Source organism: Aquarana catesbeiana, linkage group LG09 (genome assembly GCF_042186555.1).
Source record: "Aquarana catesbeiana isolate 2022-GZ linkage group LG09, ASM4218655v1, whole genome shotgun sequence".
Lineage (NCBI taxonomy): Eukaryota > Metazoa > Chordata > Amphibia > Anura > Ranidae > Aquarana > Aquarana catesbeiana.
Genome location: NC_133332.1, coordinates 245,494,360 through 245,521,439, shown reverse-complemented (window position 1 = coordinate 245,521,439; position 27,080 = coordinate 245,494,360). Strand labels below are relative to the sequence as shown.

Here is a 27,080-nt window from a genome sequence, read left to right as displayed (position 1 = left end):
ACTTTTTGGTTGCAACATGACAAAATGTGGAAAATTGCAAGGGGTGTGAATACTTTTTCAAGGCACTGTACTATTAGGCATTTGCTGTCAGTGCTTAGGGCAGCTGGGTTAGGAGTGGGAGAACCAAGACTTAAAATCTATAAATTGTGATAACTTTTCTTTTTTGTTTCCATCTCCTATCCACCTCTGGACAATTGTGGCTAAAAAAGTCCAACTCTGGGAAACTTGAAAATGATCCCTTGCAGTGGGGCTGCACCCACACAGCAGAGGGTTAATTGCTTGTTGAGGTCTAGGAGACTTAATAAAATAGGTTTACCTACCCTATCTGTTGTGCCGCTAGACTGGTCCATGCAGCATCTTCTACCCTACATTCCAGTTGTCTCAGGTCCTAATATCATCAAGAGCAATTCAGGATGTATAGTCTTGCAATGGGCATGATAATTCAAAGAGATAGTTCACCATTGGAGCGTGGGGGAATCCCACCTGCTGGGTGAGCTAAGGATCAGGTTAGGTAAAAGCAATTCTCTCTCCTAGACAAAATGAGCAATTCATCTTTCAACTGCAAGGGATCATTTTCAAGTTTCCTGCAGTTGGGCTTTAATTCATCAAGAGGACTTTTTGGGTGTAGGGGATGTAGAGGAGTCAGAAGATAAAGAAAACATAAACCATTTCTCCTCTCTCTTTAGTGCCCTGTACTGTTAAAAAATAGATATAAAGTGCTGGTTCCAATACAGCCTAGCATTAATTTTTACTAAAATAATCACATGGCACAAGGGGCAAGGCTTAGCTAAAGAGAGTCATCATTCAGGAGTGCCATGGGAGCCTGGTGCCTTAAAGCCCATTTCTGGGAAAAGCTTGTGAAAAAAATATATGCTGCATCTTCAGAAGCCTATTTTTCCCACTCATCTCCCTCCGTGTGCATGTTTTGCCGGTGCCACTTTTGGAAATGATGCCCAGTGGATCCAGTGCTGCAGTCTGTGCCTGCACTGAATGGTTGCCTCTTCCCAATTTCATCAGGCTGTGCAGTCTGAGGGGACCCTGCCACTGGACATCAATAGGAAGTGCCCATATCACTTAGGTAGCGACGTGGACACCCAAAGATAGATATTCCTGCTCTGTAGTGAAAAAGATAGAAGACTAGAGACCAACAGATTAGGGTGAATATTTTATTTTGAGCTTTTGGTTGGGAATGTTTAAAAACTACGAAAATAGTTGGGGGGGGGGGGGGGGGGCAAATTAATGCCGAGTTCAAATTTATTATAGCCACTGCCATTTTTAAAAAGCTATTGAATAGAAGAGCAGAGAAAAGCTAAATGGATATGCACAACAACCATTTCCCTACCAGCTCTAATTTTCTAGTGCAGGTTAAAGCAGACTTTCATCCTCTTCCGCTACTTCCCTCCACTCCACCCCTCCTTCCATCTGCTGTATGTAATGCATTGTTTCTACCGTTTTTTGTAAAAATGTCCGACCCTGCCTCTCCATGCACATCAGTCACCATAGGCAAATGAAGTGCACACTACCCGCTGTGCCTCCTGGGATATGTACGTAACGTATCCCAAGAGGCATAGCCTTCTATTCACAAAAGGTGGAGCGTCATCGGGAGGCCGGCCCACTGAACCAGGAAGAGCTGGTGGGCCTCTCAATGACGTCAGAAAGCACATGGCGGAGCAGGACAGAGCTGTGGCCAGGCATGAGAGGATCTCAGCGTGACATTGCTGGATCCGCTGGATGGGCAAGTATCTGAATTCTGCAGATACCACCTTAAAGCAGAGTTCAAGTCATTTTTTGTTTATTAAATGTCAGTAGCTACAAAAAGTGTAGTTGCTGACTTTTAACAACCAACCACTTACCTGTCCCACGATCCAGTGGTGCACTCACCCCAGCCTTGTTCACCCAGTGTCCTCCCTCGGCAGCACCAGCATCTTTACCATCTTTACTATGGGGACCTGGCTGTGACGGCTTGCGGCTTCACAGCTGGGTGCCCACTGCGCATGGGAGAGTGGCGCTGCGCTCTGTGACTGGTCCCAAAGTCTTCTGGGACCTGTCATGTGTCCCAGAAGACTTTGGGATGGAGAACTTCCACTTCTGATCACCTAAAGCGACCAAAACGGAAGTGGGAGCGGGTACCTGTCAAAATCAGGTACTTGCTCCCCCCTCCTCCCCAAAAGCTCAGTTTCACAAACAGAAGCTGGGGAGGAGGCCTTAAAGCGAAACTTTCCTGTTTGGGTGAAGCTCCGCTTTAAGGTAAGGGGGGATGTAATAAAATAAAAAACAGGGGTGGCGGGTGCAGATCCTCTTTAAGCTAATGAAGGCAAGCAGTTAACTGGTTATTACAGGCCACAATGATTTCAGTGTTACCTTTGGGTTTTTGTGGTTGTATGAACAATGTTAATGGTTTCTTCTTTTATAGGTGTAAATATAGAGGACCTGCTTACTAAATGGAAAGATGATTATAAAAGGCTGGAGGTGAATCATTCCTATATTCAATGGTGAGTTATCATTTATTACTTAAAAGCGGAAGTAAAACCACCAAACTAAATTTGAAAATTTGGGCCCTCGGGAGTTTTTTTAGCACGATGTGCAAGCATACACAGCATATTAGCACATCATGGCAGACCTAACAAAGCAGTCCCTTCCAGCACCACAATGTCAGGGCTTCCCTCCATCTTCTTTCAGTTTTTTTCTGAGTTTGGGGTCTTTGGCCACTTGAATGGCCAGGCCTGGATTAGATAACTTGCACCCATACACATGGAAGTTTCTTTTGTCCCTCCACAGGCTTGAGATGGTACGTGCGCGGCTTAATGTACACTAGTGGAAAAAAGTGCTGACAAGCTGGTAGAAGCATCGGTGACAGAAGATAAAGATGCTGTCTTAAAAAAAAGAAAAAGAAAAAGCTTGGCTGTCAGCAATATTTTTTTTAAATCAATTTACTTCTACTTTAAAGTGCAATTCCACTTTTAAAAAATAAGTTACCCAACATTGTAAGAAATATAAAAAGCAGCTCTTGCTGCAATATTCACCTCCTATCTGTTGTCCCCTGTCAGAGTTATTCACTTATAGCTTATGCACAGAACTAAAATAAATAAAATACATTTCATGTATATATTAAATATTGCATAAAAAGTGCCTTGAAAAAGTATTCATACCCCCTTGAAATTTTCCACATTTTGTCATGTTACAACCAAAAACGTAAGTGTATTTTATTGGGATTTTATGTGAGAGACCAGGGGTCTCCAAACTTTGGCCCTACAGTTGTTCAGGAACTACAATTCCCATCATGCCTAGTCATGTCTGTGAATGTCAATTTTACAATGTCTCATGAGACGTGTAGTTCAGCAACAGCTGGAGGGCCGTAGTTTGGAGATCTCTGTGATAGACCAACACAAAGTGGCAGGAAAATGATAAATGGTTTTAAAAAGTTTTTTCAAATAAATATCTGAAAAGCGTGGTGTGCATTTGTATTAAGCCCCCTTCACTCTGATACCCCTAACAAAAATCTAGTGCAACCAATTGCCTTCAGAAGTCACCCAATTAGTAAATAGAGTCCACTTGTGTGTAATGTAATCTCAGTATATATATACAGCTGTTCCATGAAGCCCCCAGGGGTTTGTTAGAGAACCTTAGTGAACAAACAGCATCACGAAGGCCAAGGAACATACCAGACAGGTCAGGGATAAAGTTGTGGAGTTTAAAGCAGGGTTAGGTTATAAGAAAATATCCCAAGCTTTGAACATCTCACAGAGCACTGTTCAATTCATCATCCGAAACTGGAGTATGGCACAACTGCAAACCTACCAAGACATGGCCGTCCATCTAAACTGACAGGTCGGGCAAGGAGAGCATTCATCAGAGAAGCAGCCAAGAGGCCCAGGCAACTGAATGAGCTGCAGAGATCCACAGCTCAGGTGGGGGAATCTGTCCACAGTATTAGTCATCTGCCCCACAAATCTGGTCTTTATGGAAGATTGGCAAGAAGAAAGTCATTGCTGAAAGAAAGCCATAAGAAGGTCTACTTGCAGTTTGCAAGAAGCCATGTGGGGAACACAGCAAACTTGTGGAAGAAGGTGCTCTGGTCAGATAATACCAAAATTTAACTTTTTGGCCTAAAAGCAAAATGCTATGTGCGGCAGAAAACGAACACTGCACATCACCCTAAGCACATCATCCCTACCGTGAAACATGGTGGTGGCAGCATCATGTTGTAGGGATGCTTTTCTTTAGCAGGGACAGGGAAACAGGTCAGAGTTGATGGGAAGATGGACAGAGCCAATTACAGGGCAATCTTAGAAGAAAACCTGTTAAGAGTCTGCAAAAGACCTGAGACTGGGGCGGAGCTTCGCTTTCCAGCAGGACAAGGACATACAAACATACAGCCAGAGCTACAATGGAATGGTTTGGATCAAAGCATATTCATGTGTTAGAATGGCCCAGTCAAAGTCCAGACCTAAATCCAATTGAGAATCTGTGGCAGGACTTTGCTGTTCACAGACGCTCTCCATCCAATCTGACAGAGCTTTAGCTGTTTTTGCCAGGAAGAATGGGCAAAAATTTTACTCTAGATTTGCAACGTTGATAGAGACATCCCCAAAAAGACTTACGGCTGTAATTGCAACGAAAGGTGGTTCTACAAAGTATTGACTCCGGGGGGCTGAATACAAATGCACGCCACACTTTTCATATACTTATTGTTAAAAAGTTTCGAAAACCATTTATTATTTTCCTTCCCCACTTCACAATTACCGCTGTGCCATAAAATATTGCAACAACCGCCATTTTATTCTCTAGTGTCTCTGCTAAAATATATATATATATATATATATATATATATATATATATATATATATATATATATATATACACACACACACACACACACACACACACACACACACACACATACATAATGTTTGGATGATGTTTGGAAGTCCTAAGTAGTTTTCCAGCAGATTTTAACTTGTAAGCAAGTGTCAGAAAAAGGCTTAGTCTTTAAAGTGATTATATAAAGGTTTGTTTAACCTGTGGCTTTGTATAAGTAAAAGGCAGGCTTGATCCACCCGCTGGACAATTTTTAGGCATTCTGCTAAGGCACCCTTGAAGAAACCTGAAGGCAGGTTGTAAGTTTTACAAGGTAAAACAATGCCAAAAAATATACAGCAGTACGTTCAATACATCAATAACATGAAAAAAGCCAGTCTGCCTATTTAGCATACTTTGGATATAGGCCGGTTCAATATAGATACATAAGTATATGTTAGTTCGGCTTGATTTCTGTGTAGTAAATTGTAAAATATCCATACTATAATACAACCAAAAATCACTTGTTTTAAGGCCTTGTTACATGAATCAAGAAAGAGAGGGGAAGAAGAGGATAGAGAGGAATAGAGAGGGAGGGAAACGAGGGTAGAAAATAGGTAGGGGTGAGGGAAGTCAAGACAGATGAGCAGGCCCTGGTGCAGCACATTGGAGGGTCTGGGCAGAGTCCATTAAATTAGGTGGTGTTAGCAAGGTTTTTAGGGTATCTGAGGTGGAATAATCAATCCAGATAAGCTATGGGGTTTTGAATTTATCAAAGGTATCATTATCAAGGGCTATCATCTCTTCCATTCGCATAATATCATTGACAATAGAGACCCAAGAGGACAGAGGCGGCGTAGTATTGGTTTTCCAATAGAGGGGTATAAGTTGTCTAGTTGCTGAAAGAAAAAAATCGAAGTAGGGTTCGTTTTTGCGAGGGTATGGAGCCCGGAAGCATGGACAACAGTGCTACTTCTGTCGTACGTACCGTTGGCCTATCGTAAAGGCTACTATATATGGCAAAGACCTGGGACCAAAGGGGCTGTATGGCATTGCAGTCCCACCATATATGGAGATAGCTGCCATCTGTTTCTCCACATCTCCAACAAGACGTAGGGGTGGATGGAAAAATTCTATGGAGTGATTGGGGGTCCCTGTACCACCTAGCCAAAAGTTTAAAGTTCTTCTCTTGTGTGTAACAAGAGATGGAGGATGTGTGTGTGTGAAGTGGAATGACTTTTGCCAGTCAACCAGTGAGAAGTCCCTTCCCAGATCCGTAGCCCACCTCCTCGTGTAAGGTGGAAGTTGATCGTGGATCAGTGAGTGTAGTAATTTGTAAATAGTGGATAGTAAATGTTTAGGTGTTTTCGAGAGAGAGCACAGCTGCTCGTAGCCAGTCAGAGGTCTATGTATGTGGCCGGAGGAAAACAGGTCAGAGCAAAAAAAGGATATACGTAGAGCTGTAAGCCAATTACTGCGGTCTCCCGGTAGAGCGGGTATACCCTCAGTTGGATGTATGAATGAGTTTGCAGTGGGCCAGGTGGCCCGTAAATATGAGCCCACTGTGTTGGATCCCACTCCCTGGGGGAGATTAGGATGATCAAAAAGTGAAGTAAGTGGTGAGGGGTCTGTGGACAGCACTGTTGATAGTCCCTTTTTGTACCACAGGTATAGTGCCGCAGTCGTTCATAGGGAAGAGTTTGATAGGAGAGACAGTTTTTCACCATATCCCCAAAGCAAAGCCCTAAGGTCAGAAATGGAGAGATCCTGTTCTATGGCAGTGGATGCCTTGGGGAATGGGCGAGGGAACCACTCGAGGATCCTAGAGAGGACGGCAGCCCTGTGGTACATTTCAAAGTCTGAGAGACCCACTCCGCCTCGTATATTAGGGTATGTTAAAGTATGGCGGATGGGGGACATTCCTTGTTGCCAGACGAAGCGTTTGGACATAGATCTCAGAGAGGTAAAGAATTGTTTAGGGATAATTATAGGTATCGTCTTGAATACGTAGAGTAATTTAGGGAGGGTGTCCATTTTAAGTGTATTGATGCGACCAAACCAGGTTAGCGGTGTCGAGTTCCAAGTATCTAACTCTTTCCGTATACGTGATAGAAGGGGGAGGTAGTTAAGATTGTAGAGATTTGACAAGTTGGATGGGATTATAATAGCAAGATAGGAAATGCCCTTTGATCCCCATTGAAATGGAAAGTTGGTCTGTACTTGTGTAAGGGTAGAGGGTGGTAAGGATATGTTGAGGGCCTCTGTCTTAGACATGTTAAGCTTAAAATTGCTCAGATCTCCAAATCTACGAAACTCCTGCATTAAAGAGGATAGTGATGTATGAGGTTGTTGAATATAAACGAGGAGATCATCGGCATAGAGCAAAAGTTTATATTCAGATGATGGCGTCTGTATCCCGTTATATTGCTATTCTGTCTAATGGCTGTTGCCAGGTGTTCCATCACTAAAATGAAAAGTAGGGGGGATAGAGGACACCCCTGCCTAGTTCCGTTCAAGATTTGAAATGAAGTGGATGAGGAGCCAAATAGTTGAACGCCGCAGTAAGAAGTGGGGCTAGGGAATGGGCGAAAGATTTGTAAAATCTGGGGGAGAAGCCATCAGGTCCTGGGCATTTTCCCGGTTTCAATCCCTTAATAGCTAACAGAAAATCCGATGTCGTCAAGGGGTCATCTAGGTCTGTGAAAGCAGAAGGATCTATTTGTGGTAAGGCCGTTTCCGAAATGTAATTTTCCATGTCAGGGAGTCGTGTATCGTGTTCTTGAGACTGTTCAGGTCGTGTGGGGAGATTGTATAGTTGAGGGTAATAGTAATTAAAAAGCATCTGCAATGCCCCTGGGAGTTCGAATCTTTTGTTGGCCAGCAGTGCAAATGTATGGTATGGGGCGTCGTGGAGGACGAGGATGGAGGACCTTAGCCAGGTGTTGCCCGCACTTATTGGCCAGCATGTAATGGCGGTTTCGTCCTTTATCTCTAGCTATAAGGGTGTTTGCGTCTAAGATGCGGAGCAATTCTCTGCGGGCATTGGAGAGATCTACAAAGGTCCCGTGATTAAGGTCTTTCTTGTGTGCAATTTCTAGGGAATGGATAGAAGACAACAGTCTGGTGATATCGGTCGATCTAGCTTTCTTTAGCCGGGCGCCATGTTGGATGAAAATTCCCCGTAGCACACATTTCAGGGCTTCCCATTTAGTGAGTGAGTTGGTGTCATCTGAGCGGTGATCTTGAACAAAGTTCCGGATCGACTGCTCAATAGCTGTCACACAAGGGGTATCTTTTAATAGGTTGTCATTTAAGCGCCATGAAAATGTCCTGTGGGATTTGGGTGGATGGGCCAAGCTTAAGTGTGCGGGGGCGTGGTCCGACCAGAGAATATTACCAAGGGACGCCTGCAGAGGAATATCAAGTAGGGATTGGGACATGAGAAAATAGCCAATACGACTGTAGGAATTATGGGCAACCGAATAGCAGCTGTAATCTCTCTCGAATGGGTGTTGCACCCGCCAAACATCCACTAGTTGGGTAGAGTGCAAGAGTGATTTTATGTGTGTAAGGGTGGAGTGTGGGATGGAGGACTTACCGGAGGAGATGTCCACGGCTGGCGAGAGGGTCACATTGAGGTCTCCACCTAGAATGAAACAGGGACCTCCAAACGAGAGTAATTTGTCTATGATCATAGAAAAAAAGCTCCCCTGGTCCTGGTTCGGTCCATATACATTAGCAACTGTGAAAATAGAAGAGTTAGATTTTAGTTTAAGGAAAAGAAAACGACCTGCAGGGTCTATTGAGGAGTCTAGAACTTCTGGATGAAAGGATTTGTGAAAAGCTATTGACACCCCTTGGACTTAGCAAGTGGGTTGGTGCTATGGTACCATTGGTGGTAATGGGGTTTGTTCAGGGTTGGGATGGCCGAGCTCTTAAAATGCGTCTCTTTTAGGAGTAAGATTTGGGATTTAGCTTTATGAAAGTGATATAATACCTGGCTCCTTTTCTCTGGGATATTAAAGCCCCTGCAGTTAAAGGAGGCTAAAGTTATATGATCTAATGGAGACATGGAAGCGATGGAGTGGAAGAGTGCCCAGATTCCTCTGCTAGATCTCTAATGACCCATGTGTGCCCCAGGGCCTGCTCAGTAGGGGGGCAGGAGGAGGGGAAGAGGAGAGCGGAAGACAGAGAGGGTAAGTACAGTGAAAGAAAAGGAAAGAAGGAACTGAGGAAATCAAGAAAGGTGGACAGAAACCGTCTCCAGTGTGTAGAAATGGAGTACATCCGAAGGGCGGACATAAAGAGCCAACTTGAAAGACACAAGTAAAAGAGAGGGGTGAAACCACAAAGTGGCAACCTGAAAATAATCATGAAGTATAATGGCATAAAAAATAAAAAAAACATGCCAACAAAAACAGTGCAGTAATAAGCGCTATTGGTCCTATGTGGGGTTTAAATGTGGTAAGCGCACGGAGCGCCTGCCGATCCCGGGGTCCCCACCGTATAAACAACAATAGTAACCTAGTGACAACGCTCACATACAACCTTAACCATGTATCTTGTGTGATGGGCTTAGCCTGGCACATCTGCCTTTCTTCCACACTATGGTTGAAGTGCCCAACAAGGATCGAGGGCCTCTCATGCACTAAGATAGTACATGCGATGCTGTAGAGGTGGGAGAAGACGACAAGAGGTGGCAGTCATACTCTCTCTCAGGCAGGTTCAATTGAAGCTTAGTGTGGAAGGAAAGCATTAGTGTAGTAAATATATACCTGAAAAGAAAAAATGGATATAATAAAGAAGAAACCAAAATCAAAAATGTAGGAATAAACAAACCTTCCCATACCAACACCAACCCGCCTCCCCTCTCCCCCCTCCACAGCAAAAACAGTTAACCTATAACTGTGAGGAGTGAGAAAAAATTGCGAAGAACAAAACGTGGAGAAAGGCACAGTAAAAATAACAGAGAACAAAGTCTGTGTGCAGTTCTAGGTCAGCAGACCAGAAAACCTGGTGTTAGGGTCGGGGCCCTATTCTGGGGGTGAGCGAATGAGCTCTACTCCATTGAAGGAGCAGGAAAAGAAAAAAGGTAGAGTACTACATTCAAGTGGACATCAATTGTCAGGCAGTTTTTGGGGTGAAGATCTGGGGCGCTTCTGCTTGCCGGACTTCTGCCATTGCGGATTGAATGGGAGGCCAGGGGTGGAAGTTGGAAGAGGCCAATCTGGCAAAGAGACCTGTGGAAGCTCCAGGGTGCTCAGGAATCGTGGCAGGTCTCCCAGAGTGCGGAAGAGGGCCGTCTTGCCCTCATGGTAAACTCGCAGTTGAAATGGAAAGCGCCATTGATATCTAATTTGCCTCTCTTGCAGGAGTGAAGTTAGGAGCTTCAAGGAGCGTCTCATGGCTAGCGTTTGGCGGGAAAGATCTGGAAGTAGCATACCAGGGGTGTCATTAAGCCTGATGGAATCCTGTGTGCTAGCAGCTCGCATGATGTTTTCCTTTACTTTATAAAAGTGGACCCTACATAAAGTGTCCTGGACAAAAGCAAAGTCAGGGTTTCGTGGGCCTGAGGTCCTGTGCACTCTGTCCAGTTCAATGTGGGTGTCTTTGGGTTGTTGGAGTAGCTGATTGAAAATTGTAGTCACAGCCCCTGCCAGGTCTTTATGCTCAATGATTTCTGGGATACCACAGATTCTAATATTGTTCCGTCTGTTACGGTCCTCAATGTCATCTAGGTGGTACATGAGCTGCTGTATCAGGACAGTATGGGAGTTTAAAGTTTCCTCGTGGGATTGCAAAAGTATTGCATATACCTTATGCTCCACGTCCTCTATGCGGGTCCCCATATCTCTTTTAAGCTCTGCAATCTCCTACTTGTAAGTTTTCCCCATGCGGGAGATGTAATGTTCAAAATCAGCTTTAGTTGGGAGGGATCGCAGGTATGTGTGGAGGGATCGCATCTGCGATTCTATGTCCCATCCGTCCCCAGAGTTCAGGGATGCCTGAGAATGGCAGTAGGGGCTGTTAGGGCTATGAGGGCAATGAGGGCTCTAAGTCTGGTAGCGAGGCAGAACGGCCTCTGGAGCGTACCTGCATGGCGTCTGAGGGCTCAGAGCGGGCGGGGGACGGAGGTGCCGGCGCCATCTTGGGCTTCCCCTGAGCGTTGTAGGCTGCGGAAGCCCGGGTCACAAACTTGCCCAGATCACTTTGGGTACGATCGCTGGAGGGCTTGGGGTGTTCCTTGGGCTTTCCTTTGCCCATCGGTGTGGTATGGAGGCGATGTGAGGCGTAATGTCTGAATTATAGCCTCGTGGAGACCTGCAGGACCGGGAGCTGCTGCAAAGTGCGACCTACGGCTCCATGCGCTAGGCCACGCCCCCACTACAGCACTTTTTAGATAGAGTTGAAAATATCTACAGCTGTGCTATATCTTTACAAAACTGAGAATGCTTTGCAAAACCTGGTTGACTGGTGTAACATTTTATATAAAAAATATAAAAAAAGTATAGGTTAAAACTTTTTTTTTGTAATTGACAAAGAAACACTAAAATTTCACAGGAATGGACTTAAGCAGTTTACTAACCAGGGATCTATTTGAGGCACAGGTACTTACTGGCTGCTTGGGCTACCTGATTTAATATGGCTGTATCATATCTCAAGGAATCTTTAAAAATCTTAAAAAGAAACTCTAACACAGCGCTGTGTTCTGGCACCTGTACAGGGACTTCCTATGCTGTTCCCGAAACACAGACAAGTCAGGCTGAGTGCTGCTCAGTTATTCACAGGAAGCTTTGTATTTATGAATGATGAATACAAGGCTTCCTCTGATTGGCTGGTGTGGAGATCATGACATCATTCACCTGTACCTCTATCTCAGCCATTTAGAGGAAGCCTTGTATTCATTGATAAAACTATAAGGCTTTCTATGAATGGCTGAGCAGCACTCAGCCCAACTCAATTTTGTCGTATTTAGCCGATGCCAAATACAGTGTATATTCATTGCTCGCAGTGGACGCATGTATTATTTAAGGAAGAAGTTCCTTTGGATCAGCTTGGTCCAAACAAACTATTAAAGGTTAAATCAAAGACAAGGAAGGGGGACATAGGGGAGCCTAGACTGGCTACCCTACAAAAAAGGTATGTACAGTGAACCAACCACGGTATATTATATCATGTGAAAAATGTATTGACTTTATTGACACAATTTGGAAAAAATATTAATTGGCCCACACCTCCAAGCACCAATATAAAATGGTTAAAAATGAGAATGAACAACGTTGTCACTCTCACACACAGTGGTAACAGGGCCCCATCCACACTAACATGCATTCCAACATGTACCTCAAAACACTTCCGGGTATGAAGGCAAGAGAGAACTGGATAGGGGGTTTCTAGGTTACCTGCAATACTTACCCCATCCGGGGCTAAATTGTATGCTGGGGACACAACGGACTCCCATATGCCCTTAGCTCTTCGCCTATTTATACCAATCAGGAAGAAACTATAAACAATAGACTTTTGTAAAGAGCCTGGTAACGGGCTGCATATGTCAAGAAGCAAAACAAGCAGAGTCCTCATGTCTATGGATAGCACCGCTAGACGCCAACTCTACAGCCCCAGACTCTATAGTATTAAAAGTTAAATCAAACCTGGAATTCTCCTTTAAGCCTGGCCTCTGACATCACTAAAGGACTGCACTTAATATTTAGTGAATGGAATTCAACACAATGTTGTCAGACAATGCAGACATGCAACAGGAGTTAGTCAAAAAGGACAGGCATACTACTACACAAGATGGTCAGAGACTGACACATGCTACAGAAGATGACCAGAAACAGCAAACATGCTACAGTAGAAAATCAGAGATTGCAAGACAGGAGTTGTTGAAACCTTGGGAGATTGCTCTAGGAGACAGCCATAGACTGGAGACACATTAGATTGCTAAAAGTGCTTCAAGAAATGAGAACGCTCCCTATAGCCCCCCTAGAAAAAAAAAAAAGCCTTTTAATATGGAGAAACAGGGAGACTCTAATGGTTCTGTTATGGGTCCGAGTTATGGCCTGACCACAATAGTGTGTATATATACCCTATTCGCCCTACCCTATCCTGCTCACCAGGACAAAAACGCAGAGCGTGAATGGGGACACAAACACCAATACGATACTGTCAGAGGTTCTAGCACTTCTCTACTCTACAAAAAGTTTTGGCTTTGGATCCCTTTTAAATACATTTCAGACATCTCAGTTCATGCGTTGCAAGAGTAAATTCCACAAATATGTACAGTTTGTAACTTCTATTAATAGATTCTTCCTACAAAGGTTGATTTTTTAAACTTGTTTAATGCCTGTTTCACCGCAGGCTGTTTCCATTGCAGAATCATGGGAGAAATCCAAAAGCCAAACGGCTGACAGATCATGAGATTGAGGTACAGTACTCTAGTGGAATGTGCATTCCTTAGATCTTGAGACTCTGGATTGTGTATACTGTTCTGTAGGATCATAGAACACTAACATGTGTATACTGTACATAACACGGATGCATATTTGAGACCTTTTCTTACCCCAAATACCTTAAATTGTAAAATAAGAGAATAAAAATTTTTTTATATATTTTTTAGGGTTTGATGAGCTTAAAGTGTCAGTTTGCGGTAGATGTTGGAGAGTTAAGCCAATTATAAGGTTGTCTTTTATTTTCTATTATGGAGAATGTACCAGAAGGAGCTGGAACACTGAATGGCGAGTGGGAGCTCTCAGGTGGACAGTCAAGAAATACGGCAGGGAGAAAAAAAAAACATAAGAAGCTAGGGGCTGAGTCCACCTAGTTTTACCTATAGGTAAACTATCAGGAGAAAGATGACAATCCTAAATCATTGACAACTGACCATGCACTAGCAGATTTACAAACATTTGTATGAAAATTCTCAGTACATTCAATGACTTGGCAAATGTTGTTCAAAAAGGTACTTCAAAATTCTGTTTGCTTTTAACAATTGACTTTGGATTGAATGGACTTTCCCGAATGAAAAACCACAAACTTAGAAATTCCTTTGTTGGAGAAAACATTTCCATCCTGCTCTTTTGGATTTTTCTTGTCTGTTTCTTGGTAAAAAATGAATATCGATTTGACCTCACTGACCATTATATAAACAACTGTTTTTAACCACTTAATGACCGTGCTATAGCCAAAAGACAGCTACAGCACAGTCGTCCAGTTCTAGACATTCTTCCAGAACCACGCCACCTGCGGCACGCATCGGGCACACTCTGTTACCGCTGTGTCATCAGTGCCCTGAATTTCAGTGCCGCCTATCATTGCACATCAGTGAAGAAGAAAAATTACTTTTTTTTACAAAATTTTATAACAGAAGCGAAGAAAAACTTTTTTTCAAAATGCTTACCAAAAAATAAAAAACCCAATACGGATTAAATACCACCAAAAGAAAGCTTTATCTGTTTAAAAAACATGATACATTTAATTTGGGAACAATGTTGCATGAATGCGCAATTGTCATTCAAAGTGCGTCAGCACTGAAAGCTTAAAAAATTGACCTGGGCAGAAAGGGGGTGAAAGTGCCCAGTATTGAAGTGGTTAAGCAAAAAATTTCAAACAAAAACCTACTAGTGTATGGCCAGATTAAGCCAGCAGTGGACTCCTCACATCTCCACTCTGAGCTGAGACAAGTATGCAGCCAGAGAAATCAGATGAAACCCTCTACTCCTTATTAGCATACTTTTAACAGGTCAGCAGCTCAAAAGCTAGATTTTTCCCTGACAAGTTTTCTAATCTCTCCAATCACTGGTCATAATCAGCCAGTGTTCTGTCGAGATGTGCCCCCCATCGAATAGTACCCGGGATGTACTGCGCATGCGTCGTACGGAGCAGCGCAACAGCTGATTTGCCGACGTAACCAGGGCGCATGCGCACATCGTAGGAGGCATCTCTCGATGGGAGATACCATTTCACAGGCACAATTTAAACCTATACAAACAGCGGGGGGGACCGTAGTTGTCAGATTGTGCATCGCTGCTGCTGGAGGGTGGCTAGTGGCTGTGTTGAAGAGCTGGTTTTGTCTGTGTTGCAACCCGCCCTGTCACACAGGCAAAACCGCCCGTTCAACACAGCAAACCCGCCCTGCAACACAGACAAAACCAGACCATCAGCGCACTGTAAAGCCGCCCAGCAACAGCGAGTGACAATGTGAGAACTACAGTCTCCCCCCGCTGTTTACATAGGTTTCAATTGTGTCCGTGAAATGGTATCTCCCATTGAGAGATGGCTCCTACGACGTGCGCTTGCGCCCTGGTCACGTCACTCCAGCCGATCGGCAAATCAAACGAAGTGCGGCTCCATTCTGCGCATGCACTATTCGATGGGGGGCACTTCGACAGAACACCGGCAAGTTGAGAGGCCACCCCAAGACATGAATGTTCCACACAGTCATGTAAAATGGCATTGGGAAGCTATTGTCTCATGTTTGAGGGTGTTTTAAAGCCCAACATCACCTTGTGCATAAATATTACAGCATTTTTCAAAACAGGAAATCAACTAGGCTTGCAATACTTACCTCCTCACTTCCAAGTGGAATGATGCTCAAAGTCATCAAACCCACGTTATGCGAGTCTGGTCATCACTTCGGCCGGGACTCATAGTACTCATGGACAGCTCCCATATCATTAGGCAAGTGCTGCACCTCCAGCAGGAAGGACCATCCACAGCCGCCACCACCACTGGAGAAGAGGTAGAACTTCTTCTGACCAACCTGAAGACTGCAGGATGAAAAGCAACTATAAAGGGACTCTAAAAAAAAAAAAAAAACAAAAAAAAAAACAAAAAAACATCAGAGGGTTTTCAGGTAAGTAGAGGGGTGAAGGGGGTAAAAAAAAAAAAAAAAAAAAAAGAATTCAAATCTGCTGACATACAGTATGTTAAAAACTAATTGTATAATCTGTGTATAATCCCAACTAGATTTACCGTTCAATTTATAATCAATAAGGTAAACCAATGCGCTACATAGTTGTTGGTAGATCTAAAGGACATTGTACAATCAGATAGTAATATATGTGTTTTAGGGAATGCATAGACCAAATCTGAGCTCGGTTTTTGACACCATGCCCCTTGCATATATTACTACACCTTCTAGGCAATGAAAGAAGATACAGCAGTCATGGATAGATTTCTAAGAGCTTATGAACTGATGTTGGGCTTCTATGGGATTAAACTTGAAAACAAAAAGACTGGAAGTGTTACACGTAACCGTAATTACTTGGAGCGATTCGAAAACCTGAACAAGTTAGTACCAATTTTATGTTTATGTAAAGGGCCCTTAGAGGGATAGCATTATTCTTCCATAAGGAGTTACCTGCATGGTCTTCTGTCTCTGATTAATGGATTCCAGCAGTCAAGAGAGAGAATGTTGAGTTATGCGGTGTGGTGTAGTAAACTGGAGACCAAGTGGGTAAATGGTGATGTTCTTGTTCTCTCCTAAATAGTCAATGAATTAGAAGTCACCATTAAGTGACACTAAACTCTAGTAGTTTAAAAAGAAAATAATTCTACTCATGTAGTCTGAATTTAAAAATGTACATTATATGACAGAGGACACAGCCGATCTGCTCCCCCTTCTCCCCTCCCGTGTGCTCTGCGGGCAGTCAAGTGTGAAGCCAACAAGCTCACATTTCCCGGAGAGGGGAGGGGGGAGAAGATCAGCTGTGACCTCTGTCATCCGGTGTGAGAGAGGACGGGCAGAGGGGGAGATAGAACTGTCAATGCTGAGGTCTCTGTGCTGCTGTTCCATGAGAGACACGCTCTGTGCTCAGAGCCGTGCTGTCCTGAGAAGGCAGACGGCACTGATAGGAGGCATTTATGGGCACTGATAGGAAGCACCGATAGGAGGCACTAATGTGCACTGATAGGCAGAACTCATAGGCGGCACTGAGGAACAATGATAGGCAGAACTCAGCCAGTATTGATGGGCACTGATGGGCAGCATTGAAGAATACTGATAGGTGGCACTGATGGACGATGTTAGGCGGCATTAATGAGCACTGATAGGTGCTGCTGATAGGCAGAATTAATGGGCACTAATAGGCGGCATTAATGAGCACTGATAGGTAACACTTGTAGGCGGAATTGACAGGCACTGATAGGCGGCATTGATGAGCACTGATAGGCAGCATTGATGGGCACTGATAGATAGCGCTGATGATTGGGGCACTGATTATCAGTGTAAACAATTTACTGGCATTCTTGACAGTTAATGGCAGTCCTTTCCCAACACAGACAGCGTGGGAGGAAAGGGCTGCGGATAACCGGCAAGTCTGTTTACATGTGATCAGCTGATCACATGGTAAAGGGCCACTGTGATTGCGCTGGATGCACGCCCCAAGGGGCATGTGGGAAGCACGGTTTTGGGAGGATGTTCATGGACACCCTCCCAAAATTGGAAGCCCGGGGCTCGGGTGGAAGGGGGGCCCATCATGGTTTCTTGCACCGGGGCCCTGAAGGTTCTAGTTACGCCTCTGCCCCACTGTGTGCAGGTGCGTAACCGCCCTCGGTTGCTTGCTCCAGAGATAGACTAGGGACCATAGTCCCTAGTCCATCTTCAGGGCCGAAGATAATTTTTTGCTCTGGAGGGGGTTCAGCAGCAGGTACTAAGTAAAAGTATTTTTAAACAAAACAAATTGCACCAAATTCATAAAGACGGGAAAAAGGAAAAGCTATGTGTTGCTCAGTAAGCAATCACATCCTTAATTCCATTTTCTCAGATCTTCTTGGAAATCAAACCCGATTTCAGTTTTGCCTTTTTTCCAGTTTCTATGAACGTTGCCCAGTGAGGTTGGCCAATGTCCAGTCTAAGGCCTGGTACTGGCTGAACAAAAACGAAAAAAACCTGATGGATCAGTGCTATCTGCCATTGGACTGCCTATCACAGGGTGGTGCACTGTAATAGCCAATCTTACTGGGCAGGTGCAAAGGGCACCATCTTGTGGAAGGAAGCACACTCACTGATTTGTTAACCCAGGATACTAGACAAGAGAAGTGGCATTGTGCATACATACAGAACATACCTATAAACGTTTGAGCTTGAGAATGAGGGGAATGACAGGGAAGCAGTGTCGTGCCAAAAAAGTGGGTGTGGCCTAACATGATAGTGGGAGGGTCTTAAGGTACACGGTTAAAGAAAACTCAGGCTTCCTTGTACCTATAAAATATGCTGAGGCTGAGTCTTCCATAATTGCTGTTGTGTTAGCCTATTAGGTCCTGACTGTTCACATGTAGCGATTTGGGATCGTGGGCAAAATCGCTGTGATTCTGTCCACAATTCCAAATCACACTCCAATGCTGGCAAAATGCAGCACTTGTTTGTGTTCCATTTAGTGGTACCAAAACACTGTGTGGTTTTGGATGCTTATTGTGTGATAAATTGTTCAACAATCAGAGTAGTGGGCATGACCAGATTGGGTATAAGAATGGCCTCAGTCCCTGTTCACATTGGAGCAACTTGTGCAATTTGACCTGTCAAATCGCATGACAAGTCACACCCTATTGCTGGCAATAGCCAAGTTCAAATGCCGCACTGATTTGAAAAAGTAGTTCCTTAACTACTTATGGTGATTTCAGATGCGACTTGCATAGACATCTGTGCATGAAGCCACAAAGATGTCTTCCAAGTCACACCTGAAGTCGCGCTCACATGCAGCTTTGAAATCATGCGATTTCAGATGAAGTTGCACGATTTCAAAGCCGCAGTCAAATGTGAATGAGGACTCAAAGGGGATTTTTAAACAGAACTACCCCTTGACCACCTACTTCTAAATTAACATAGCAGGTGCAACATTGACTACACATTGCCGTGACATCGATGCTTAGCTTCACTGTGCCGCCATTAAACTTGCCCACTGATGTCACAGTAGTCGCAGCCACAAGCCAAATGCACAGATAATCAGGGACTGTAGATGGATTACAGGAAATGACCAGAGACTGCGGATGCGACTACAGGAAATGACCAGAGACTGCGGATGCGACTACAGGGAATGATCAGAGACTGCGCATGCAACTACAGGAAATGACCAGAGACTGCGCATGCGACTACAGGAAATGACCAGAGACTGCGCATGCGACTACAGGAAATGACCAGAGACTGCGCATGCAACTACAGGAAATGACCAGAGACTGAGGATGAGACTACAGGGAATGACCAGAGACTGGATGCGACTACAAGGAATGACCAGAGACTGCGCATGCGACTACAGGAAATGACCAGAGACTGCAACTACACGGAATGTCCAGACACTGCGGCTACAGGGAATGACCAGAGACTGCAGATGCAACTACAGGGAATGACCAGAATTTGCATATGCGACTACAGGAAAAGACCAGAGACTGTGGATAAGACCAGAGACTGGGGATGCGACTACAGGGAATGGCACAGCATAACAGTGAGTCTACTGTCTACAGGCAGTGTGTAACTATTGACAGAAAGACCTACCTGGCCAGCGGGCTCACCTCCCGCTCGCAGAGGTCCATGGTGGGGATCTCAGATGTACAGGGGGGCACTCTCAGTGCTCCCTCTCTGCTCTGAGCACATACAGGCTACGTGGGGCAGGGCAGGGTCAGAGCGTCAATGGAGCTCCCGGCCCCGCCCCTCCCTGTTGACAGAGCCTCCCTCAGCCCAACAGCCCAGGCCGGCACACCCGAGAAGGTGCAACAGCAGGTCGAAAGGTGTAACAGCAGGCTCAGGTAGCACACAACAGCGTGTGTGAGTCAGTACCTACCGAGTGTGGCAATGTAGTTGAAGCACACAACGTTACTACATCTGCACTGACGCTCTGGGGGAGTTTTAACCCCCAAACCTCCCACTTAGCTACGTCCCTGTCCATCTTGTAAGGAAGCAAGATAGGGTGGCTACATATAGTGAGACCATAGAGATCAAATGTAACCACCCTCTAACAGAAAGTCAGATTACCACAAATGAATACCTAGTCTTAAGGTAATATAGTTACTTCAGAAGCTGAAGGGAGTTGAGTAAGGCCACAAGGAGGTCAAGATAGCAGTGCTGGTTGGGACCACTAGAGAACAGTTGGGGGGGGGGGGGGGGCAGAGAACCTGGAAGTTATTTTCCCACATGGAAGCCTTTGTATTGGGAATCAGAAGATCCCTCAAGAGAAGCTGTGGGTGATCTGCTGTTCACATGGGACAGGCCCTATTGGAATTCCCATAAACATGAGCTCTAATGATGTTCTGCCCATGACATTCTGGAGAGGCACTAAAAGGAGAGAGTTCAGCTGCATGAGTCCCAGTGAGATCTTGGTGACATGAAGGAATCCAGTTCTCTGTCTTGGTGACCCTATTGGTTTGTGCCAAGTTCCTTGCTTTCCATACCTGCTTAGGGCATTATCAGGGGTTTCCACTATCCTTGTAGGAAATTTTTCTAACGCATGCACAATTAAACAGGAGGAGCTGGGACACAAAAAGGTGGTCAGGAACACCCAAAATTCCACAGTGGACAGGGGAGTGAATTCTGGCAGGGAGAGCTGACTGTAGAAGAATCCAAAACATGTACAAAGCTAGCACTGAGTCAGCCCGCAGCTCGCTCCACTATACCTAAAATATCACTTGGGTATTACATTTTAAGGTAAATACATGAATGTTAGGCAGTAAAGGTTCATTTATGAAAGCTGGAGAGTGCAAAATCAAGCTCACTTCTGCATAGAAACCAATCAGCTTCCAGGTTTTATTGCCAAAGCTTAATTGAACAAGCTGAGGTTAGAAGCTGATTGGTTTCTATGCAGAAGTGATCCTGATTTTGCACTCTCCAGGTATAGTAAATAAACCTCACTGCCTTCTATACTTGCTGAGTCGCTTACCCAGAACAAGTGTGCTGGTCGGGAAAATAGGAGAAAAGATAGAAATGTGCATACTGTACATGTTCTCAGTCAATAATAAAAAAAAATAAAAAACAGCATTGAGGCCAGAGGGTCAGAACAGTTAGGCCTCTAGAATTTTCAGAAAGCTAGTAAAAAAATGTCAGTCCTCTCTCATGCCAGTTTTTCTTTAAAGGCTAACTACAGCTAAAAATGTTACCTTTAGCTTTGTAAGGAAACTTGTGGTTTGAATCACCTTCTGGTCTCTAACATCTCTTGGAGACTCCGCTGCCGATAGTAAATGACTTCAGTTTGTGTCTCTGCCCCATCTACGAACCCACAATAAAATGTGTCACGACCTGCAAGTTAGATCATTGTTATTTTTGTACTGTATGCAGAAAGCACTGCAGGAACACCGCCCCACCTTGGTAATGACCATAGCAGCCAAATTAAACTATATTATGGTGCCCCCAGGAAAAGCTGGCATACATGTCAGATTGTCATAAACCAAAGAAGAAATAATTTGAGTGTTAGCACTGATAAAAAATAACTATTTGTTCTCTTTTCCCAGTCACACTCACAACAACCTGCGCATCACCCGGATCCTGAAGTGTTTGGCGTTGTTGGGGTATGAGCACTTCCAGGCCCCACTAGTCAAGTTTTTCCTGGAAGAGACCCTGCTTCACAACAATCTAAAGAACGTAAAAAGTAGTATAACTTCTCATTTCTTAAAGGCTGTAAAGGATAACAAGGAGTACAGAGATTTGAAGGAGTATGAGAGTTCTCTGAGGGCCAGTAGAGAAAGTGAAATCAGGAAGGAGAGAAAGTTAGAATGGGCAGTGTCCTGTTGGCCAAAACAGAAAAGCAACTAAAAGATTAAATCCTTTAACCAGTTGCACACTCTGGGCATTCTACTCACGCCCAAAAACAGGTAATCATTGTACACAGGGCGTGTCCAGTACATCCAGTCCTTCTGCCGGGATTATTCCCTGTCCCAGTACCCAGCAATTCAGCTCTGAATAATCACAGCTGCATTGCTGAGTACATAGAGAAGTTCGGCAGCAGTAGCTGTCAAAAAAAAAAAAAAAAAGCAGTCTGGCAATGTTTATCAACAACATTGCTCAGGGAATACAGAAAAGTTACATTGAAACATTGTATCATTTGTAACTTTGTGTTTTCATCTACAGATCAAAGGAATGAACTTCAATCTGCAGATGAAGAGTTAAAGCAACCTTAACAAGTAGTAAAAAAAAAAAATTAAAAAAACATTTTCTTATTAACCACTTATGGACCGCTGCACAATATATGTCCTAACTTTGAAGGGGGATATCGTTATGGCAGCAGCTAACTGCCATAACCCCGGTATCCTCTTCTTCGGCCGGCGGTCCGCTTTCCGATAAGTGGTCTCTGTGGCGGATTCTCCGCAAGATCACTTTTAACGGCGACGGGAAAGGACCCCCCCTCCTTCTGCGCTCCGGTGCCCTCTGCTGCTTATCGGGGCCGTTGGCAGCGGCGGAGCCAATCGGATGTTACCCCTTGCTGGGTATGGAGACAAGTGAGGGGAAGATGGTCCCACCCGTCTCCATAACATTGCAGGGCGGAAGCGACGTCAAAACGTCATTTCCGCCCATAGTTCTTAAAGGGCCATTTTTTATTTTTTAATGACAATTTTTTTTTATTGCATTTTAGTGTAAATATGAGATCCGAGATCTTTTTGTCCCCAGATCTCATATTTAGGAGGTCCTGTAATGCTTTTTTTCTATTACAAGGGATGTTTACATTTCTTGTAATAGGAATAAAAGTGACACAATTTAAAAAAAAAAAAAAAAAAACAAAAAAAAAAAAACACGTGTAAAAATAAAAAAAGGTTAAATAAATAAGAAAAAAAAATTATTATTATTATTAATTTTTTTTTTTTATACGCGCCCCATCCCGCCGAGCTTGCGTGCAGAAGCGAACACATATGTGATTAGCGCCCGCATATGAAAACGGTGTTCAAACCACACATGTGAGGTATCGCTGTGATCGGTAGAGCGAGAGCAATAATTCTAGTCCTAGACCTCCTCTGTAATTCAAAACATGCAAACTGTAACATTTTTTTAAACGTTGCCTATGGAGATTTTTAAGGGTAAAAGTTTGTCACCATTCCACGAGCGGGCGCAATTTTGAAGCGTGACATGTTGGGTATCAATTTACTCGGCGTAACATTCTTTCCCAATATATAAAAAAAAAATTGGGCTAACTTTACTGTTGTCTTATTTTTTAATTCAAAAATGTGTAATTTTTCAAAAAAAAGTGTGCTTGTAAGACCGCTGCACAAATACGGTGTGACAAAGTATTACAACGACGCCATTTTATTCTCTAGGTTGTTAGAAAAAAAAAAAAAAAGTATAAATGTTTGGGGGGTTCTAAGAAATTTTCTAGCAAAAAAAAATGTTTTTAACTTGTAAACAACAAATCTCAAAAAGAGGCTCGGTCCTTAAGTGGTTAAATGTTCCTTTGTTAAACCCCTTAGTTTACTTCAATCAGCACTAATTAACTCCGTATTCTCCTCCATTAAATTTTAATTTTCCTGGTGATTTTTTTTCTATTTTATTAACTAATAGTTAAACTTTTTTTCTGTTTTTGTTTTGCTTTGGTCATAAATATTTTTACACCTTTTACATAAATTTACACGCATTACCCTGAAAAAAGTGCAAAATTGAAAAAACACTTTACTTTTGTTTTAAACAGGACAAATTACAGAATAAAATGCACACTTTATGTGCAGTATCACTATTTATGTTTAAACACTGTTCAAAAGAAAGAATAAATGCCTTCTGTTTAGTTTTATGTTTAATTGTCTAAGGGTTATGAAAAAAAATATTAGTGTTGCAGGACAATATTCTAAAAAAGAAAGCCTGGTTTGTCCTAAAAAAAAAAAAAAAATAAAAAAAAAAAAAATGTATGTATTACATTGTTATGTTAAGTAATGACAAAATTATCACCGAAAAAATAAGGCTCATAGCAGAAATTTGAAAATTGCTCTGAAGGGGTAAACTGGTGTGAGAGCTGAAGTGGCTAATAGCAAAACCTTCTTTGTGAGTTTAAAAGGGATACTGTCAGCAACTGAAAAATGTGCAAGCTAATGCACACAATTTAAAATATTTTAAATGCTTACTTCTAGTGTCATTCATCAATATGCCTTTGAACTTGCTGGAAAATTGCATAGCTTCAGGACAGTCAATTCCCTCCCTCTTTGCATGTCATAACCTTTCCTCTTCTGAGTGTCCAATTACTCAGCATCTCTGCCCCTCCCCTCGCCAACCTTCATAACTTATGTAGTTCACTGCCTCTGTGCCAAGACATTGTGACTGGGCAAACCGGCAAAACATCCTGATAGTGCTGAAGTTTGTCTGCTCCACCCTGCCCTATATACATTTACTGGCATATCACTTTGATGAACGTTCTTACAGACCAACAGGAGGTAAGTTGGCCGGGCTGGCAATCCAGCACGATGAACAAATGTCAAAGCTTTGCCCATTTAGAAAAATGCAGCATTCAGTCCAAGTGTGGGAAGGCTGCTCTAGGGAGGTGCAGGCACTTCTAGAAATTTGTACATTTTTATGTTTTCCTTAGCTTTTTTTCGGTTACTGAAGAGGACATTCACTGCCCATCAATGTTTTTTCCCCTTGTAAGTTTTTCACTGGGTTATCCACTAAAAAAAAAAAAAAAAAAAAAAAAAAAAAATGTCCAGCGAATCCAGCAGTGTTCTGTATCCTCTGCTCTGTCACTGCTCAGCCAGCAGTCCCACACCACCATCTTCTTCTATAATGTCATTGGGAGTTGGCTGTCTCTTCTGTGTTGTTGCAGCTGGCGGGATGATGCACATGTGCCTCAGGACATCATAAAAGGGCCAGCTGCAAGAACCAGGAAGACACAGCTGGTCCCTTATAATGGCCTGTGCAGTACCCCAAGGCTTTTAGAATTAATGATGGTCTGGTTTCATTATAACCACCTAAGCAAACATCAGTGTTCCAGTGAGGAAGCATTCATTCAGCAGCCAAGCCTTAGGGAGTATCTAACCCAAAATGAAATTCCTATTACAGGGGATGCCTATACAATTTTACTTCTATCTTAGTGCAGACTCCTGGGAAAATCAACAAACCAATCATATAAGCACAAAATAATGTAACATCAATATACAGTCAGGCCAAAAATATTGGCACAGCTGCATTGTTGTCAAATAATGCACTACTTCATCCAGAAAAGTGTTTTGTTTGTATTGGTATGACAAAAAAGTGGAGAAAAAGCAAAATCTGACACATTCCATGCAAAACTCCAAAAATGGACTGGATAAAATTACTGGCACCCTCAATTTATTATTTGGTAGCACCCCCCCTGGGAAAAAATAACTCAAATCAATCACTTCCTGGAACCATCAATGAGCTTCTTACAGCTCTCTACTGGAATTTTGGAACACTCTTTGGAAGGGTTCCTTTTCCTAACTGCTGTTTTGAGATCTCTCCACAGGTGCCCTATGGGATTTAGATCTGGACTTATTGCTGGCTAGTTCAGTACCCTCCAGTGCTTTGTCTTAAACCATTTCTGGGTGCTTTTTGACGTGTGCTTTGGGTCATTGTCCTGCTCTAAGACCCATGACCTGACAGAGACCCAACTTTGACACTGGGCCCTACACTGCACCCCAGAATTCTTTGGTACGCTTCGGATTTCATAATGCCACACACACACAGTCAAGACATCCAGTGCCTGAGGCAGCAAAGCAACCCCAAAACATCAGTGAACCTTCAACATATTTGACTGTATTTTCTTTAGAGGCCTCATTTCTTTTTGAAAGTAAACTTTCTGAAAACAGTAGAATGATGGGTTTTACCGAAAAAGCAGAAATTGATTTGTCTGTCCACAGCAGATTCTGACAAAATAATGTTGGCTTTCTCAGGTAAGTTTTGGCAAAACTCCATTCTGGCTTTATGTTCTCCTGGGTCTCCTCCTACCATAGCGTCTTTGTTTTTCATTCAGATGGCGACGTATAGTGCAAGCTGACACAGTTGTACCCTGTGCCTGAGGGTCAACTTGAATTTGTTTGGAAGTTGATCAAGGTTCTCTATCCACCATTTGAACAATCCTTCGTTGCCATCTTTGATCAATTTTTCTCCTTCATCCATGTCCAGGGAGATTAGCTACAGTGCCATGGGCTGTAAACTTCTTGACAATGTTGTGCAGTGGACACAGGAACATTCTGCTATAGGCCGGGTGGAGGCTTTATTGTTCTGACTGGTCATCATAGGATGTCCTTCAGAACGTCTGATCCATGATCTTAGTTAAAATCTCGGTTATCGGCTTCCTCTCCTCACACTTACAGCGCATGAGAAGAGGAGTGCCGATAAGCGGTTTTCCTCACAGGGGAAATCTGACCCATCAGTAATGCCTCTCATACCAATCAGTGATGCCTATCAGTGCCACATATTAGTGCCTCCTCATCAGTGCAGCCCATCAGTGCACATCAGTGAAGGAGAAAAATTACTTATTTACAGAATTTTATAAACTAAGAAAAACTTTTTTTCTCATAATTTTCTTCTTCCGTTCGTTTAGCAAAGAATAAAAAACCCAGGGATGATTAAATATCACTAAAAGACAGCTGAAAATAGGCCTGGGCAGGAGGGGAGTGAAAGTGCCCAGTACTGAAGTAGTCAAGATCTATGGAGATGGACTTGTAACCTTGAGATTCTACAGGCTTTTCCACAATTTTTGTTCTCAAATCCTCAGTCAATTCTTTGCTGCTCTATCTCTCTACTCCATGCAGCACACAACAGAAAGGTCGAGTAAATTTTTCACCATTTAACTGGTTGCCGGTGCGATTTCTATATTGTTACTGTTAATAGAAACAGGGGAGTTTAAATAAATTACAGGAGCACCACAAACTTGCAATTTTTTCCTACAATTTTGAGAAGGTGCCAAAACTTTGGTCCATTTTTGGAGTTTTGCGTGGAATATAAAAATAAAGTAATAAAGAATTGAACTATGGTGCCTCTGGTCTAAAATAAAGGGATTTGCATGTCCAGTACCCCAGTCCAGTTTTGGCTACAGTTATGTGAATGTTTTAAACATCTGTTATTATATTTGCTGTTTGGATCCCTACTAGGCTGACCATACATGAAATAAATTTCCAAATTTCCATTTGGGTTACCAAAACAAGATATGAGGACAAACCTTCGCAATCTATTCAATAAGTATCAAATCAGACAGGATCTTGCACGACAAAGTTGATGGTAGATCTAAAGGTAATTGTACAGTGTATGGTCAGCCTTAAGGGGACTTCCCCTCACACAGAAATTACAGAACAGTACAGAAATTGAGGTTCAATCTTTAGTTCATAGACACAATATAGTTCTATTTATTTAGTAGATTGGGAAAGAT

The 27,080-nt window shown here is 43.2% G+C and overlaps 1 protein-coding gene and 1 long non-coding RNA gene across 3 annotated transcripts in view; one reads left to right on the top strand and one right to left on the bottom strand.

Annotated features, from left to right (window-relative positions):
• Positions 1-21,018, bottom strand: part of LOC141108475 (uncharacterized) — a 56,384-nt gene extending 35,366 nt beyond the window's left edge. Inside the window, exons 1-3 of the long non-coding RNA XR_012236073.1 lie at positions 20,884-21,018; positions 16,160-16,281; positions 15,365-15,597 (exon numbers count right to left, since the gene is read on the bottom strand). This is a non-coding gene — a long non-coding RNA (uncharacterized lncRNA). The remainder of the gene's footprint in view (positions 1-15,364; positions 15,598-16,159; positions 16,282-20,883) is intronic.
• Positions 1-26,944, top strand: part of LOC141108474 (opioid growth factor receptor-like) — a 68,749-nt gene extending 41,805 nt beyond the window's left edge. For both annotated transcript variants that reach the window (XM_073600107.1, XM_073600106.1), the window contains 4 exons: positions 2,414-2,492; positions 13,159-13,225; positions 15,941-16,089; positions 21,235-26,944. In XM_073600107.1, the coding sequence (XP_073456208.1) occupies positions 2,414-2,492; positions 13,159-13,225; positions 15,941-16,089; positions 21,235-21,535 (596 nt within the window). In that variant the 3' untranslated portion in view covers positions 21,536-26,944. The remainder of the gene's footprint in view (positions 1-2,413; positions 2,493-13,158; positions 13,226-15,940; positions 16,090-21,234) is intronic.
• The last annotated feature ends 136 nt before the right edge of the window (positions 26,945-27,080 follow it).